Source organism: Simochromis diagramma, unplaced genomic scaffold (genome assembly GCF_900408965.1).
Source record: "Simochromis diagramma unplaced genomic scaffold, fSimDia1.1 OVJJ01000205.1, whole genome shotgun sequence".
NCBI classification, from domain to species: Eukaryota; Metazoa; Chordata; class Actinopteri; order Cichliformes; family Cichlidae; genus Simochromis; species Simochromis diagramma.
Genome location: NW_024386782.1, coordinates 13,776,021 through 13,793,679, shown reverse-complemented (window position 1 = coordinate 13,793,679; position 17,659 = coordinate 13,776,021). Strand labels below are relative to the sequence as shown.

The 17,659-nt window shown below is 40.9% G+C and overlaps 1 protein-coding gene across 2 annotated transcripts; it reads left to right on the top strand.

The window, feature by feature from the left end:
• The first annotated feature begins 11,337 nt into the window (after positions 1–11,337).
• On the top strand, positions 11,338–16,339 carry LOC120727626 (eotaxin-like). Of its 2 annotated transcripts, XM_040022010.1 has the most exons (4): positions 11,352–11,520; positions 11,622–11,736; positions 14,420–14,587; positions 15,454–16,339. In XM_040022010.1, exons 1-4 carry the CDS (start codon positions 11,454–11,456, stop codon positions 15,683–15,685), a joined length of 582 nt encoding a protein of 193 aa, XP_039877944.1. In that variant the 5' UTR covers positions 11,352–11,453; the 3' UTR covers positions 15,686–16,339. The 2 variants fall into 2 exon arrangements, with proteins under 2 accessions (XP_039877945.1, XP_039877944.1); XM_040022011.1 differs by lacking the exon at positions 14,420–14,587 and having other exon boundaries at positions 11,338–11,520.
• The last annotated feature ends 1,320 nt before the right edge of the window (positions 16,340–17,659 follow it).

Here is a 17,659-nt window from a genome sequence, read left to right as displayed (position 1 = left end):
ACTGATAAGGGTAAGTTAATGTAATGCGATTAAAAATAACGGATTATGTTTTCCATCTTCCCTTCTTGCCCCCTCACTTTCACTATGTCAGCTTTGACGTAAACAGGGAGGCTTTTACTTGTGATAAGATACCAAGCTGTCGTCAAGTGAACTGAAATGATTTAATTGAGGAACTACCAGACCCCCGTCATCAACGAGTGCCCAGTGGAGAGAGTGGACAGCTTCAAATACCTCGGAGTTCACATCACGCAGGACCTGTCATGGTCCTGTCACATCAACACCGTGGTGAAAAAGGCCCGACAGCGTCTCTACCACCTCAGACGCTTGAGAGACTTCCAACTGCCCTCCAAGGTGCTCAGGAACTTTTACTCGTGCACCATAGAGAGCATCCTGGCGGGAAACATCTTAACCTGGTTCGGGAACAGCACCATGCAGGACAGACGAGCTCTACAGAGGGTTGTGCGGTCAGCTGAGCGCACCATCCGTTCCGAGCTCCCTGACCTGCACTCAATCTACAGCAGGCGGTGCTGGACCAAGGCCAGGAAGATCGTGAAGGACCTCAGCCATCCCAACAACAGACTGTTCTCTCTGTTGAGGTCAGGAAAGCGATTCCGCTCCCTGAAGACCAACACAGAGAGACTGAGGAGGAGCTTCTTCCCGCAGGCGATACGGTCTCTCAATCACACCACCACACAGTACTGACCCACACATATGGTTCTTACACACACACTGGACTTTCTGGACTTTGTTTTTGCACAACACTGGTCACTATATTCTTCATTTCCGGTTAATACTTGTACAGCTGCTGTTATTGTGTATATATTTATTTATATTTAGATTTCTTCATACATTCTTATATAGTTCTATATTGTGTATTGTGTATTTTGTTGTACAGTTATTTTATTTTCAACTTTAATTTATATATTTTATCTTATTCTTCCCAGTTAAATTTACCCTTCATTCTAATTTGTGTTGTACAGTTATTTCATTTTTAACCTTAATTTATATTTTATTCCTTCCTAGTTAAATTTACCCTTTTTAATTTTTCTTTTTAATTTTTCATATTTATTTCCTATCTTATTCATAGCCTTTCCTTTTTTGTTTTCTTTGGGTCACGAGCAGTTGTCCAAGCATTTCACTGCATATCGTACTGTGTATGACTGTGTACGTGACAAATAAAATTTGAATTTGAAATTTGAATTTGAAATTTCACCCACCCGAGTCTGTTCCACTCCATGTTTGAGGAGGAACACAGGGCATGAAAAATTTCTGCTGTGACAAAGACCTTTTGCATCATCACTTTTCATTATGAATTCTGAAATCATTTGTTTATGGGTGTTGTTGTAGGTTGTAACTGGTCTTATTATGCTTATTCCTCATTCCGTATTTTTGTTCTTGAAAGTAGCTTCACATGATTGGCGTTGATAATTATACACTGGACTTTTTAATCAGAATATAAGGTCAAGTCAGTTAAACTTCTGCAATATTCATTTGATCAGCTGAGTAGGAGAAGTGATGTTGATCAGTTTCTGCTGAAATTACCAGCACGTGCAGTGAGACAGCCTCCAAAACAAGAATGGTTTTAGAGGCGGAGATCACTGACATTTTACACTCACCATCGTTTCTGACAGCTTTTTTCACTGGTGTTGCATTTGGCTGGGGTCGCTACTTGGAGATAAATTATTTGAATTTCAGGAGTGGGATCACACCTCCAAACACGCCCCTTCTGGGTCTTATCTATATATGACCTCCCCCAGTTCTACAAACTGCTCATTCTCGGTTTCATGCCCGTCTCTCCGTACCCTTTTTTCAATTCTTTCTTTACTTCTCATTAGTACATCTGCCAGGCCTGGGAGCTGCCGCCAGTCCCCATCGAGGCCTTCCCCAAACCGCAGCTCAATTCTTGGTCAATCCATTCATCTTTATCTACTAAAAACTGCCGCCTAACCTAGAATGAGGATGTGGGCCTACAGACCCTACAGAGGTTGCATAGGTAGCCTAACTCCAAAAATCTGAAACATGAGGGTGGCCCGAGGGCCCAACATTCTGTAGTGGTCCCTGTGCTCACTGCCCAGTACCATGAAGCCCGATTAGTATTTGCCATAGGATACCAGAATTGGCAAGTCTGCCACTAGTGCCCTGCGCTTTTCATTGATGAGAGCAGGTTCACCCAGAGGACATAATGTGAAAAGAGTCTGGAGAAGCCATGGAGAGTGTTATGCCTGTAACATTGTTCACCATAACCGGTTTAGTGGTAGGTCAGTGATAGTCTGGAGGAGACATATCTATGGTAGGACACACAGGCAAAGGCACCCTGAATGCCATTAGGCTTAGAACAAAATCCTTGAACATTGTCAGACCCTACGCTGGTGCAGTGTGTCCTAGGATCCTCTTTGTGCACGACAATGCCGGCCTCCTGTGGTGAGAGCATGCAGGTATTTGCTGGAGGATGAACGAACTGATACCACTGACTTAACCCCACCCCACGCTCGTCTGACCTAAATCCAAAAGAACACCCCTGGACATTGTGTGTCACTCCACACAGCGCTGCTACGTTGCGCCACAGAGTGTCCAGGAGCTCAGTGATACCTTGGTCCAGGTCTGGGAGGAGAGGCCCAAGGACCCCATCCATCGTCTCATCAGAAGCATTCCTCAAAACAACAACTTGGGGATCACACAAAATACTGAGTACCATTTTGAGTTGCTACCATTTTGAATTTCTGCAAAATAGACGAGGCAGCTACTTCAGTTTTTCACTCTCATTTTCAGAGTGTCTTTGAATTCAGCCCTCTGTAGGTTGATCATTTTCATTCCCATTAAATGATATGACATCCTTTGGTTCCTAACACATTACCCAGTCCATATCAGTATAGATATCAAACATGATTTCTTTTTCCAGTGAGATCTGATGTGTTTTCAAAGTGCTCCTTTTTATATATTATTATATTTATCCATTCATACAATTTAAATATTTCAGACTGCATGACAAACTGAATGGTGCTTGAATCAAATAAATGAAGCAGGGAGAAATGTCTACAAGTGAAGAGTAAATATGCTCGGCAGCCTGGTGTCTCTCAGGTGTTAAAGCCACATTAATCATTTTGTCCATTTAATGGCAGTAAGCAGCAACAGTAGCAGGGTACATAATATTATTGTATTACAGGTAGCACAGAAACCTTCCTGCTGCGCTGACTTAATTCGATAACGTGAAGTGCAGACGTACAGAAAGTCTCTCTGTTTGACTCGTGCAAGGCAAAACAAAGAGCTCCAACTGGCTGATACCCTTTCAAAAAAGAATGATATTTATTTCAAAGTAACTAAAGGTAAATACATGTTTTCTAATGAAGTATGAGGTGTTTCACATTTTCCCCATTCACAATAATGAACACAGAGCAGAGGCACATGCTGGTGTGATTTGTCACCATCTCCCTAGGCCTACACTAATGGACAGACACTCTTTGTGTGCTAAACAAATTAGCTCCATTACTAAGAAGCAGAGAAGGGTGAGACAGACACATAAGGGGGAGAGAGAGAGAGAGAGGTTTAAGATAAGGGACATGCAAGGAAATAAATGTAGTGAAAGGTAAGCATAAAAGGGAAGGAGTGTGGGGAAGTGATTCATGTATTCTATACGCTGAATAAGTGGGAAAGAAGTCTTATCTAACACCATTTTGTGCGAGTGTATGTGTGAGCCAGGCTAGACATCTAAGCACTCCGAGCCCTCGTGAGAGAGGGCAAATGTGCATTATCGTCCATCCATCACTCACTCATTACTCATTCACTTACTTACACTGAGAAACACGTGCGCACATACACACACACACGCATGCACACACACCCACACACATCCACATACATGAATGCTGATACGCCCTAATACATGCACTTAACACCAGACTGGATGCGAGTGAGACACATTTATCTCCATACAGCTGTGTGGAAACCATTCTGAGTGCATTTGCGAATGTGTATATGTGTGAGTGAACGTGATCCGCCAGGTTTCAGGTCAAAGCAATTCTCTGTTAATCTGATTGACAGGGAGACACCCTCGCCTTCCCCGTCTTCTGTCTTTTTCACCATTTATCACCCATTTTCTCATTTTTCCACCCTTCCTCCTGAATACGTTCCTCCGTTCCTTTCACAAGTTCTCACCTCTTCCTGCCCGTTACACGTTCAATCCTTCAATCGTCACGCTGCTTTTCAGTGTCGTGCCTGTCCTCGCCTCCTCCCTCCTTTTTGCTACTCTTCATCATCCTCCCTCCATCTTGTTTCACCCTTGATGACATAAACACATCATTCTGCCTGCGCCGTGATCGCATTACCTGTGGTAACACGGCTTATAACCACAGCGCCTCTGCCATCCGGAAGTGTGCATGCGTGTGTGGAAACTCCTCAATGCAAGCTTGTGTAAAAATGTGCCCTGAATGGTCAAAGTTAATGAAAAGCGAAGCACAAAGACTTTCTTCTCATTGATGGAAGTGTTGTAGTAGGCCTTGAATCTTTTCACTGGAATTACTACAGTCACATATAAAGTTGTATTAAGTGGAAGGTCATTGCGTTTCAGTGTTAACGTTCTGCAGCATTATGGAGATATCAGCTAGACCTCACGGAAAATTAAATCTGACTGAGTACATTTGTCACACGTCATCCTCACTCTCTCTCTTTTCACTGTTTCTATTTCTAATTAAGGCATTAAAACACTCCCTCCGTATGGTATAAGAGGTGGAATACATACTGAGCAGTGCATCACACAGTAAACATATTTATAACCTGCATTTATTGGACACAGCGATGGGAATGTTGGTCGGATAATTTGGTCCTTTCAAAACATTTGCCAGAAATGTGTCTACTATTGGGTAAATTGTCAACAAAACTTGCTACATATACTAGATTTATGTAATATAAAGCAGGCTTAACAGCAAACCCAGCTGCAACAAAATGACAAGGTTAAAAACTGTGATAACGATGGCAAAGCTGTAATGATTACAGCACGACATCTTTGTAAAATATTCTTCAAGGTATCCTCGTTCACCGGTGCAGTTTTCTCAGAGTTTTTTCATTCAGTAGTTTTCACTGGCTAAATAACAGTCCTTGTAACGTGCAGAGAGTGAGCTTCATTTACATATCTGGAAAAGCAGCAAAAGAACAGCTAAGAGGGAAAACATCAAAAGAAAGCAAAGAGTCTATATCGATCCTGTGAAGGAAAAAGATCCCCTGAACCACCACAGAGCGGTGAAGACTCTGAGGAAAGATTCTGAAAGTAGTTTTTTTTTTTTGTTTGTGTGCATTAATCTTTGGGTAAATCCAGGAGTGAAACTGACATGGAGGGCAGAGTATGCTGAACCTCTGCACCTATAAGGTTAAAGCTATTGTATCCTAATCAGCAGAGGTTCCACAGCTCTGGCCTAACAACGTCTAACCCCTTGTATGGACGTATTTGAAGTGCGAGTCAAAGGTGATGATGCAACCAGAAGTGCAATACTCACACAAATTGGCTCTTGTTTAGAGGCTAAAAAAGAGAAATGCTTTGCTGGTGTCTCCTTAGACATTATCATAGTGATTTAATGATATGCTGCAGGCCTCATTTAAACTCTTAGCAGCTGCTTGGGATCTATACCGCCATGTCGCTCAGCAATCAATATCCCTTACACACACACACTCGCACACGTACTCATGCCCTGGGAGGAATTTCTTTTATCGGGAAACATCAGATCAAGCTGATACACTTGAATGGCTATTGGGGCCAGATTGACTCACAGTGAGGGGACTCAGGATCAATGTTTTTGCTCGGAAGCCAAACTCGTCCGGTTGTTTTGTGTATGTGTGTGTGTGTGTGTGTGTGTGTGTGTGTGTGTGTGTGTGTGTGTGTGTGCTGGAGCGTGTGTAGAGGGAGTGTTAGCCTGCTCAACCAGCTGTCTGCTTATTCATGGCATATTAATATTAAGATGGCAGAGGCGAGGATCAGAGGACAGACCGGCAGCTCCAGAACAGGCCGAGCGCATCCGTGGACTCGCCTGACAAGAAAGGCCCCTAGCTGAGCTCTCCCGCTGGGTTCAAGAGACAAAGACAAGTGCCTGTGTTTCCAAACATCAGCCCCTCTCACCGCCCAGAGGTCAGGAACTTGAAATAATCTAGCTCAAGCAGGAGGGACCAGGCTTCCCTTGTGCACGCGCAGACTTACAGACACACACACACACACACACACACACACACACACACACACACACACACACACACACACATTTAGGGATTAAAGCTTTGATACGACCCTGCTTAACCCAACAGCGGAACAAATGGCGGGGTGTCACAGGGGAAGAGGGGGGCTGAGGGAAGAAAGTTCTGAAGGGTGGGGGGTCTACGTGGGCAGAAAGACAAAATATGGCGGTGAAGGGGATTATGGCAATCAAGGGGCATGTGCTCGACAGACAGATATCTAACGCATGTTCCCTAACAGACTTCAGAAGAAGCAAGAGGGTGATATGGACTGAATGGACTGTATGATCAAAGCAGACAAATAAAGAGAGGATGTAGAGACGGGAGAGACCTTGATGCAGTGAGTTATGAATGAGCTTTGGTGGTCTAAAAGCGACTTGTGCTCTTTGATCTGCCTCTAATAATGTTTCTCAGACACAACCTCATCTGAGATGCCACTGCCAAAGGGAGACAAATGTCTGACGACCAGATACAAAAAAATCAATCAGTCGATTTATCAGCTGTCTGCGCGCTGCATCACTTTTTTAAGCATAACAAACCGCTCGACTTTATTTGTGATGTTTAGAACGGGAAGTCTAAATTATTCTGGGCCCGCTGACATTTTTTGGCCTCACGCTATACTGAAGAGGAGAATAATGTCAGCTATAGCCTAGGGGTTGCAGCGGCTGTATTTTTTGCCACTCTGGTCTATTGGGCTAAATTTGGATGACTCTCTCAGAGCCTGTCAAGCGCCAGCTTTCATTTACTCACTGAAGAGAAAGCACGCCATCTAGTGCACCAGTATGAAAGCTCACAAGTCGAAAAGCAGATCACGCGTTAGAGCAGTACATCAGTGTGTGTCATCTACGGAGAAGAAGTGACGCTTTACTGGAGTAAGAAGAAGATGACTGTAGAGTAAGATCTGTGCTGACTCATTTAAGTTCAGTTGCAGCTGAGAAGAAAAGTTGTGTCGATGATGGCTCATAGCACGTTTTATTTACTCATAGTTGGGAAAAGTTGAAAATTAGATGGAGTACTGCAAAGACAATTATTTATCCTGTGGAGATGACAACAAGGTAGGATGTGAAGAATTTAGGGTGCAAATATATTTTAAATCTTTTCTAAGTCCCACAGTATTTTAATGGTGTACCTCAAATTGAATAAAAATGTGTGTTATCTGGTCTAATGTTGGGTTTTTCTCATCTTGGGAAACAGCCAAGATGATTTAAATGCCACATTATTTTTATTTTCCACAACTTCACACTGGGATCTCCTGGAAGATACACAAAATGAAATGAAGAATAAATGCAAATGCTGATGTTATCCTTTCTGGATGTTCATATATTACTTCACAATTACATCAACAAAGAAATAAATATTCTTAGACTTGGAACACAGTATTCACCAAGTCCTGATTAACACCACAAAACACTGGGGAAAAAAAGCGCACCTCCCCCTCTGGACTAATGGGCCCATTTTACCAAATCTATGAAGAGGAGTGGACAATTTGCTGTCTATAATAGCACAGGCCAAAAGAGACAGGTTACTCAGGCGAAGAAACCCCACTCCATCTGAAATGATCATGCTGGATCAGTTGTGGCATTGCGCGTCTCCCAACCGTGAAGAACTGCGAGCCGAGGGCTCCTATAATTAAAGCGCTTATTGATTAGACTTTGCGCTCCTGCGTCCCCTGAACCGTGAGCCAGAGGCACGGGGCGGGTCGGTCACTCTCACAGACATTCAAATCACCCCAGAGCCACAGGGGCAATGTCTATGCTAATGTCTATGGTAATATAGCCCCCAGTTTAAGTCGATTATTGATGCTTTCTCTAAATGGACGGTTGATCCACAATTGAAGCTTTATGTGAACGGGTCAATAGCAAGGAGATTGATACTGGGCATGGGGTCAGTCTCATTTCAACCTCACCGGTTTCAGGAAATGAATTGCGAATTGCTTTGTTAATTGGAGCATTAATTGGAAAGTAAATGACATTTCTCAATTCCAAGTGGGATTTCTGTTCGTCCCTCGGCACTGAACAGAAATATACAATATCCATGTATAAAGGCCCCGGGGAAGAGGTCAGAGACCCTCATTTGCTGAGGATCAATCTGTCGCTAGTTTTAATTCAGACGTTTCTTTCCTTTTTAATAAGTTTTGTCAAATAGTTTCTGTTTTTGCACGTGTGTATGTGTGTGTGTTTAAGAAGAAGACAGAGGGGGAGAAAAATGAAAAGAGCATAAGAACATATAGAGTACTGCGAGTCCCAAGGTAAAAGTCAACAGGAGAACTGATCTTACGTATATCTGGACCAGACAATAACAATGGTTGATAGTTGATAGACCTCTGGTGGGCGCTGGTGTTGGGGCCAAAGCAGAGCATCGTGCAATCAGTCTGAGAAAGGTCGGCGTATTGATCGGTGCGTATGGCTCCACTGTTACATATCAAAAACATCTTTGCTCTTCCCAACACTGACTTGAAGTACACTGCTCTTTACAACCGTCCGTCCCCAGACAGCCATTCAGCTTGTGAAGCTGAGGCAACATCATCTTTTAGGCTCCAAACCCAGACCTATAGTTCTTTGTTACCACATTTGTGGCCTTTATAGGAGTTCCCCGGCAGTATCTTCTTATTTGTGCTTGAGATAAATGGAAAGATGTCTGTTTGATCACAATAATGCCGCAAAAATTAAAATCTTTCCCAAACTGATTAATATAAGCCCTCAGTGTTAGGTGGGGGAGATTAAAATTAAACCTTGATCTATCTGGAGTCGATTCTTCATCAAACAAAGAGAGGGGACACAGCCAAAAACACGCATCTGATGAGACACTTCTTTAATTACTGGTGTCATTTCCATTATGCCACTCAAACTGTGTCTTTGCCTGTAGGTGCTCTGAACTGTGCTCTAACCACTGATCTGTGTCATGTGGGAAAACTCTATTTTTCACCCCGGTCTGATCCCACACACACTTTAAGAAGCTGGCACAGAAAAGTACAAAGAGGGCACGACCGTACATGACTCATGACGAGGTGTGAATTAGGTCTACACAGTACGATGAGAAAGCAGCGGTTTGAGGCACGGGTTTTTGGCTTCCTTCGTCTTTTATTTGTATGGTTTCTGAAACAACCACTGCAATTAATGCAGCTTCACTTTGCTTCACGTGTGAATATGTTCTTAAGTAGGCCCTCATGTCCACGTATAGGGGCATGACAGTGTGCTTCTCATTCCCATTTGCAGTCGATATTGGATGAGGATATGAGAGTTGGTATTGATTGCAATTTCCTGCAACGCTACGTTCCACTCTCTTGCTTTATCAGGAGACTAATTCCTATCAGCTACGCTGTCGGCCAACCAACAGCCTTGGCTGCTGCCCAGGACAACAGCTAATGAATAAGAGAGGAGTGAATAATCCAGCGAGGCATTTCTCCTCTGACAAACAGGTTGCTACGGGGACGATAATGATGAGTCTGGGATATTGGCTGTGGGGAAATGTGTACGTGTATTAGTGCGCATCAGCAGCCAGGTTGCGTTTGTTTGCATGTGTGCCTGTGCGCTTCAGTATGTGTATTTGTAAGATGTTTGTGCTCCATGAATGCTTGCACCAGCCAAGTCTTCACTGATTTTAATGGCGAGATGTTTGGGATGTCAGACATTTGCGTGCCTTGGGATTTGCTGTTGTTGAGTGAAGTCATCAAGGGCATGAAGCCAGTATTTCCACCCTGACAGCAGCTGGAGAGCCAATCAGGTGTTTGTTTTTGCTATAATTGTGGAGCTAAGTAATAATGTTGTCCTTCCTGAGATGCATCAGGGTCCAGGTATACAGTGAAAGTTTTACTTTTTTGTTGTCTTTTTTTCTTTTCATACCAGTTTCAATAGGAGAATCTCTTTTAAAAAACATAGCACTTGTTTTAGTGGACTACATCCACTGTCCAAACCTTTTTTTTTTTACTATATCCACTTTTTTTCCTTTTAAATTTCATCCCTCTTCCTGTTTTTTGTTAGTTTGAGTTTTAAACCGAGTTGATTATACTGTAAGTCTCTGTGGCTGAAATGCTGCTTTAAATCTCTAAATATCCTGCTGCACACATTTCAGGTGCCTACTCTTTTCCATACCACTTGCTTCCATCTCCCCGATTAAGCATTTATCCTTTCTTCTTAGTTATTCTAGTTTAAAATAAAACGGCCTACAATGTCTTTCATCAATAGCTGCAACCCTATTTGTGTTTTGACTTAGTGTGAAAGTGGCAGGAACATGCACGGCACCCATAAAGTGATTCAAATGCTTTTGTTTTTGTGTTCATGCTGGAAATAATTCTGATGTAACTGTAAGTTTTGACGTGGCTTCCAATATTCCAATAGCCAAAAAAATTTCAACCTTCTGTTGGGGGGTTGCCAATGCAGGGCCATTAGCCAAAGTGTAGTTGTGTTGTTGATAACCTATTCAAATTCAGTCAGTCACTGATATTAATCCACTAACTGACTGTGAGAAAAGTGTACAGTTCTTGTAAGCGCCAGACGTCTGCTTTATATTTTTATTTACGATTGAGTTCATGTTTGTTTTATAATTCATAGATTCATTACATAAGTCATCTTTTCAGGATTAACAAATGTGAAAATATATGTGTTTACATAAAGTAATTTTAAGTCACTGTTTTGGGATTGGAACCTAAAAGGGGGTACCTCTCACTTTAAGTATGTAAGTGCAATAGTAGCATGAAACCCTGTGTGAGAGGGAAGGGGAGGAGCATGGACAGAGAGGTTAGGAGTCTCACGGTTTTCTGACCGTGTGCACAGGTAGTTCTGGATAACTGCTATTTTTTGGAACTTTCATGCTTATTTAGGAAGGAGTTCATTGTTACATCTTCAGTTTGTAATAAATAAACAGTCTTCAAATCATAATGCAACTGGAAGCATTTCTTTTGGAAACCAGGAACACGCGTCAGCCATAGACTCCCCTTTTTGAACTTGGTTTATTGGAAATTACCCTACAGTTCTAATGAAATCTGTTAAAGTTTGTGGCTTGCATCAACTTCTAGCTTTAGTGATAAGTATCTCTGTGTCTATGTGCAGTATATGTACAAGTAGTTATGATCATGCACATGTGGTTTTACCTCTGAGCTCTATATGTCGTATTATGGGTTGGCATGCGGTGAACAGAACAGTTGCTATCTTTTCTGTTAAATTTTAGGCTGTGCAGACCATTTGCATTCACAGAATTGAAGCTTGACTTCTGAAGAACAAGCCTAAAGTAGAGTACTGAAGATGCAGTCAAGTTTGATTGTAGCCGCTCTTCTCTGTTTCACAACCTGGATGAGCTCAGTCCGTGCAAGTGAGTACTGCAAGGAAGAAATAGTTTTTCATTTACTTTATGGTCTGACTGTTTTTAACGGATAAAATTAATGCAACTTTTTCTGTGTGTGACATTTTCAGCCCCTATAAGCATACGCAGTTGTTGTGTCGTGTGGTCCAAAACCAGAGTCCCACTTGACCGAATTGTGAATTACTCCATTCAGACTGAAGAACACTGTCGCATCAAAGCAGTACAGTAAGTTTATAGACAGCTTCACACTGTATTGAAAAATATATACTTGCTCTTCATTCAAAGGTGTTGGCCAGCTGTTGTGGGCAGAGTTTCCTACTCCAGTCCGAAGACATGCTTGATAGATTAACTAATTACTCTAAATTGACAGCAGGGTTAGATGTGAACTTGAATGCTTGTAAGTGTTCACATCGCTTCACAACAGGGATACATTAATGTATCCCTTTACTGAAAACATTTTAATGTTGCTCGATGAAAATGCCTCCCCATCATCTGTTGGTGAAAATATTTTCCTGTTGATATCCAACACAAATTCTACAGAAAGCTATGAATTTACAGATTTTTTTTACATAATGTTAAAAAAAAAACATTAAGTAAAAAGTAAACTCATAGCATGACCCAATAGACCCAATAGAAACTAATTAAAAAACTCACGAGGTTTTATTGTACAGAATGAGTTGCTTGCACATCTCAGAAATGGAACTGGGAATGAAAAAGCAACAGATGTAGAACTGAGGAGCATAAGATAGATGCTCCACTCAAAGGTAAGGCCACCTGCTCAACGCAGACCTCAAAAAAAAAGAGCAAATAGAGCAATACAAAACTCAAGCGCAAACTAGTGCCTACTACGATGAGACCATGTGAAATTTCAAAAAGCAGTTATTCTGACCTGCAAAAATTCAAATGACTTTCAGTGTACCTATAATCACAAATAACTGACAAATATGAAGTTACTTGAAAAAAGTCATCAGTAACTAATTACTGATTACTTATTTTCAAAAGTAATTAATTACTTAGTTACTTAGTTAGTTACTTTTTAAAAACACGATTTACAACCTGAAGAGGTGATAAAGCGATAGATCTTTCAGCCCAATTCTACTTTTTCTGCATAATCCATCATACAAAATGTAATCAAATGGAAAAGTCTCTTTTTTTAACTTGTTTTATTTGTTTTAATCTTTTAACTTTATGCATCAAGCAAAAATTAAATTATATGCAACATTCTCTGACTGGAAGAAATTTGTTTAATATTTAAACCTATTTTCTGCACATTCCAGCACATAAAATATTTTTTTGTGTGTTTACACTCACTCTTTCAAATAGATGCAAGTAAAACACAGCAGAAAATAAATAAAAAGACTAGCGGCCCTGTTGCTCTAGTTTCACCTGTATAGCAGGAGTGACGTAGGCGGAGGTTTACCCTGGTGCAGGTGTGCCGCAGCGGTCAGTGGAAGAATCCGCGAGTTTCTCTGTGAGTTTCCCAATACATCATTGCGCACTCGGTGCTTGCAGAAGTTTAGGGGTTTTTTCGCTGTAAAAAGAAGTTTTCTTCCCACGCAGTGAACAGCGGACACTAATGTTTTTGTCACTTTTTATGGAATCAAACTCAAAGTAAGGTCAGTACTTCCACGCTTTAAACGCTGCACGCTCATACTCTCTCCGCACTCGATATATTATCCATTGTTGATCTGCACACAGCTGTTGTCACGAACGGCATACTCGCTTACGTCATTGTCATGAAACATTCTCGCAAAAAACTCACGGTTTTAGTAACGCAGTAACGCAGCGTTCCTACGGGAAAGTAACAGTAATCTAATTACCGTTTTTGCAATAATAATCCCTTACTTTACTTGTTAAATGAAAAAAGTATAGGTGCAGACCACAGAGAAAACATGCAAATTCCATTCCTTATCGATTCCAGTATCAATTCTTATTGGTTGCAGTTTGAGAGTCACCACCCTCTCTAAGCAGCATATCAAAGAAATTCCATTCATCCAAAATAATAAGAAGCTGTGTTGTCAAATGTTTGTGCATGTTGGAGGCATTTTTCCACTTTTTTGTGATCAGTTCTGAGTAAAAAAGTAATTATTGCACATATTACACAGAACACTTTTCTTAAAAGTAATGCAGTGTGTTACATTATTACCCCCAGGAGAAAGACATACATTATACTAGTCATTATGTTGCTTTCATGTTGCTCTGTAAAATGATCTGAACACTGTCTCATAATTATCAAACAGCAATATAAACCTACAGGCTATAGCCCAACACACCAAATCAAACCCCTAAATTCCTAATGAGGACATATCTAAATCTGATTGTACCTACCAGTATATACAAATAATGTTAAAAAAAACTTTAGGCATAAAGATCAAATCACCAATTGTAGTGAAAGTGCAAGAACTGATAAGTGGGATCAATAGGCAGGCAGAACTACAAGAACTGGTTCTCGATTCCTGTCCCAACAGAGGTAACCAATGTCTGTGTCTTCAAATTTAACTGAACATCTCTGTGTTTGATTAGAAATAATGTCAAAATTGCACTACAGTGTCATTAATGACTAACAATTGCAGGTTATGGACCGTGCTTGGAAAGATAATTTTCACCAACCCGATGCTGTGTGGACAAAAAAAGCTATTCAGAAGGTGGACAAGAAGTACTTAAAAGAGAAAAAGAGAAAAAAAAACTTCATAAGCAAGAAGTGAAACTTTTTAGATCAAGAATCTTTTTTGCGATTGGTTCCTGTTTCTAGATAGGTAGAGACCACCTATCTAGACACAGGACGCAGAAAATGAGAGAACAAGCAGGCTTGCTGTGAGGCCTCTAAATCTGTTTGCACCTACCAGTATATACAAATAATGTTAAAAAATATATTACAATGCCATTAATAGCCAACCAACAATTGCAAGTTACGGACCGTGCTTGGAAAGACAATCTGTGCCAAACCAGGCGCTGACTGGACAAGAAAAGCAATTGAGAAGGTGGACAGGGAGAATTCGCAAAAGGGATTCACAAGTGACATGATGCCAACAGGATCCACACCAGCAACATCCACTGCATCCCCCAAACCTGAAATGTATGGATGGGTATAAAACAATAAAAATCAAGTAACCTGAATGTTTTTAAATTTTCTTCATAAATTAAATAACAAATAAAGAATTTAACCCTCCAAGCAAAGAGATGGTCCAGGAAAAGGTTCTTGAAAACTAAGTGAGAAAGAAAAAAAATAGGCCTTTCATTCACTGTGTGGTCTTTCTTCAGGGTAAAAATTTATGTGACTTTGTCTGTGTGACTTTTTCAGCCTATAGACCTGTAAAAAGCTGTTGTGTCTCGTGGTCCAAAACCAAAATCCCACTTCGTCAAATTGTGAATTATGCCATTCAGTCTGAAGATACCTGTCCAGGAAAAGTTTCTTAAAAACTAAGAGAGTGCATATTGAACTTGCAAATGTTAAAAAATGAACATGTTAGAAAAAGAATCCTTTTAGATGAGAAGTGAAACTTCTTCATTTAACTGCAGTACAGTCGCCCTCTTTTCAAGTTCTTATGACTACCATGACCTAGATGACCGAGAACGGACTCCGACAACGTAACACTAGGTGTAACTGAGAGGGAAGAATTTTGCTATAAATATTAACTTTTATTTTATAGGGGAAGTGAAACGTTTTAGACAAAAAACTCTTTGTGGGAATGTCATTGGCCTAGAAAATCAACTATTACCGGTAATATTATTGAGAGTCAGGAGAAACCAGAGCACAGAGAGAACATGCAAACTCCACACAGACCATGCCCAGATTTGAACTCAGGGCCGCCACACAGTGAGGCAACAGAGCCAACCAGCCTCTTTCTTTAAACTTAACATGTACCAAATATGCCAGAATATATTTAGAAATAATGTCAAAACTGTATTTCAGTGCAATTAATGACTGACTAACAATTACAGGTTACGGACCGTGCTTGGAAAGACAATATGCGCCAATCCCAATGCTGACTGGACAATACAAGCAATGGAGTGGGTGGACAAGAAGAAAGCACCAACAACATCCACTGCATCCCCAACATCAGGAAACATCACTCAGAAGGACAAGGAGACAGGGCAGAGCCTGACTATGTTATGTCGAATACACTGCTGTGTAGTTCCATGGACTAAGACCACGTTGTGTCCCACTAACTAGCTAAGCAGCAGCAACAGTAAGTGACATTACACCAGCAGCGTTAAAAACACACACACTTAAAGACTGGCAGATTGGGGAAAGAATACAGGGAAAAAAACAAGAGAGGGAAAAAGGGCAAAGACATGAAAAGACTTCAAAGTTGCCATAATCAGCAAATGTTGCTCTGTTTAGTTAAACCCATCATGGTATGTGTATAAATACAGGTTTTAATTCTACACTGTCTTCTTATTGATGCTTCTCTGTTTTGTAAACATTTTTTCTGTGGTCTTTGCATGCATTGCCCTGACCTCTCCTACTATATACAGCACAGTAGTCACTCACTTATTTCCTTTTTCAGATTCACCCATCATCTATTTCTTTGTCATTTTAAAATGAGACAATTACATTATTGGTCTCCATGACTGGTTGTGAAATGCTGCCTTTATGCTCTAGGACTGGCATGTGCTGCCTCCTGCACACACTATTGATGCCTACTCTTTCCTGTATACTACTTCCTTCCTTCCTGCTCTCCAATACAGCTTTTACCCTTTCTTCTGGTTTGTTCTACTGTAGTATGAAATAAAACTGCCTGCAGTCTCTCTCACGAGCAGCTGTGAGGGACGCCACTCATGTTTGTACTTATTCTGAAAATAAAAGAAACACGTATTTAACCCAGAAATATACCCAGAAACTTTGTTTTGTTTATTTGTGGGAATTTATTCTAATGTAACTCCAAGCTGTGACACATCTTCAGATGTTCTAACAATATGTTGACATGATTATAGTATATAGTAGTTTACAAAGGGGACAATATCATTGTCCTCTTAAATCCTCTGCATTTCCAGTGTTGAATTACGAGTCCTGTTCTGCTCCTGACTGTGAGGATTTGGTTGATGTTTAAAGTCAGTTTCCCAGGATTCCACATGCTAAAACTGCTGATTTCCTGATTTAATTGTTAATTTAAAAGAAGGAAATTAAGCTTAACGGTCCTGCGATGTTAGTCACTACACACCCATACAATTGCGAGAAAGGGCCAAAAATAAATGTAACCTCTTGTATGGGTATAGCATATGTGTAAAGGGCTACTGACGAAGGCTTAGCTGAGAACCACCCTTTCATGTATGATTCTGTGGTTGACAGCAGGATGAAAGAGGTGACTTAATTCTCTCATAGATGTTTTAGATAAGAATTAATCAAATTCAAACACTCACTGAATTCAATTCACTGATTGACTGTGTGAAATCCCCACTTTCCTAATTAACATTCAGTATTAATTCACGCTCAAATTCAATGTTTCTTTAAGCTAGCAAACTTTTCAAACTCGTAGTGACAGTGGAGGCAATTGTGGCTTTCAGAGTGAGCACAAAGGGAAGTGATGAGTATCTCTCTGTGTGTACAAGTAACTATGCTTATGTGTGTTTGTATTTCTATACGCTGCTGTTTGTGTTGCATTGTGGGCAGGTCTGTGGTGAAAGGACTGTTTGTCATTTTTAGCTTGTAACAGATGAAGTCAATATTTCCTTTCCTCACTATGTGGCCATAGTGACTATCCCCCCATGATGAAAGGTCTGGGTGGGGTGGGGGAGTAGCAGAGGGGCTTATGTTTTATAAGAGGCGAGATCAAAAATTTAATGCTCAGAATGACTGAGAGAACTTCACAAGCTGGAAACATCATATACCCCACGCCTGCTGCGTGAGCAACACTGCTTTGATTCGACACTCCGTTATCTGATCAGAAAGGAGTAAGATTACTTAGCAGGCTGTAAAGGTTTGCACTGACAGAATCAAGACTCAACTTCTGAAGAGCAAACCCAAAGCGCAATACTGAAGATGAAGTCCAGCCTGGTTGTAACCACTCTTCTCTGCTTCACCACCTGGATGAGCTTGGCCTTTGCCAGTGAGTATTGCAAGGAAAGAAAAAAAAAGGCTTTTCATTCACTGTGTGGTTTTTCTTCAGGGTAAAAATTAATGTGACTTTGTCTGTGTGACTTTTTC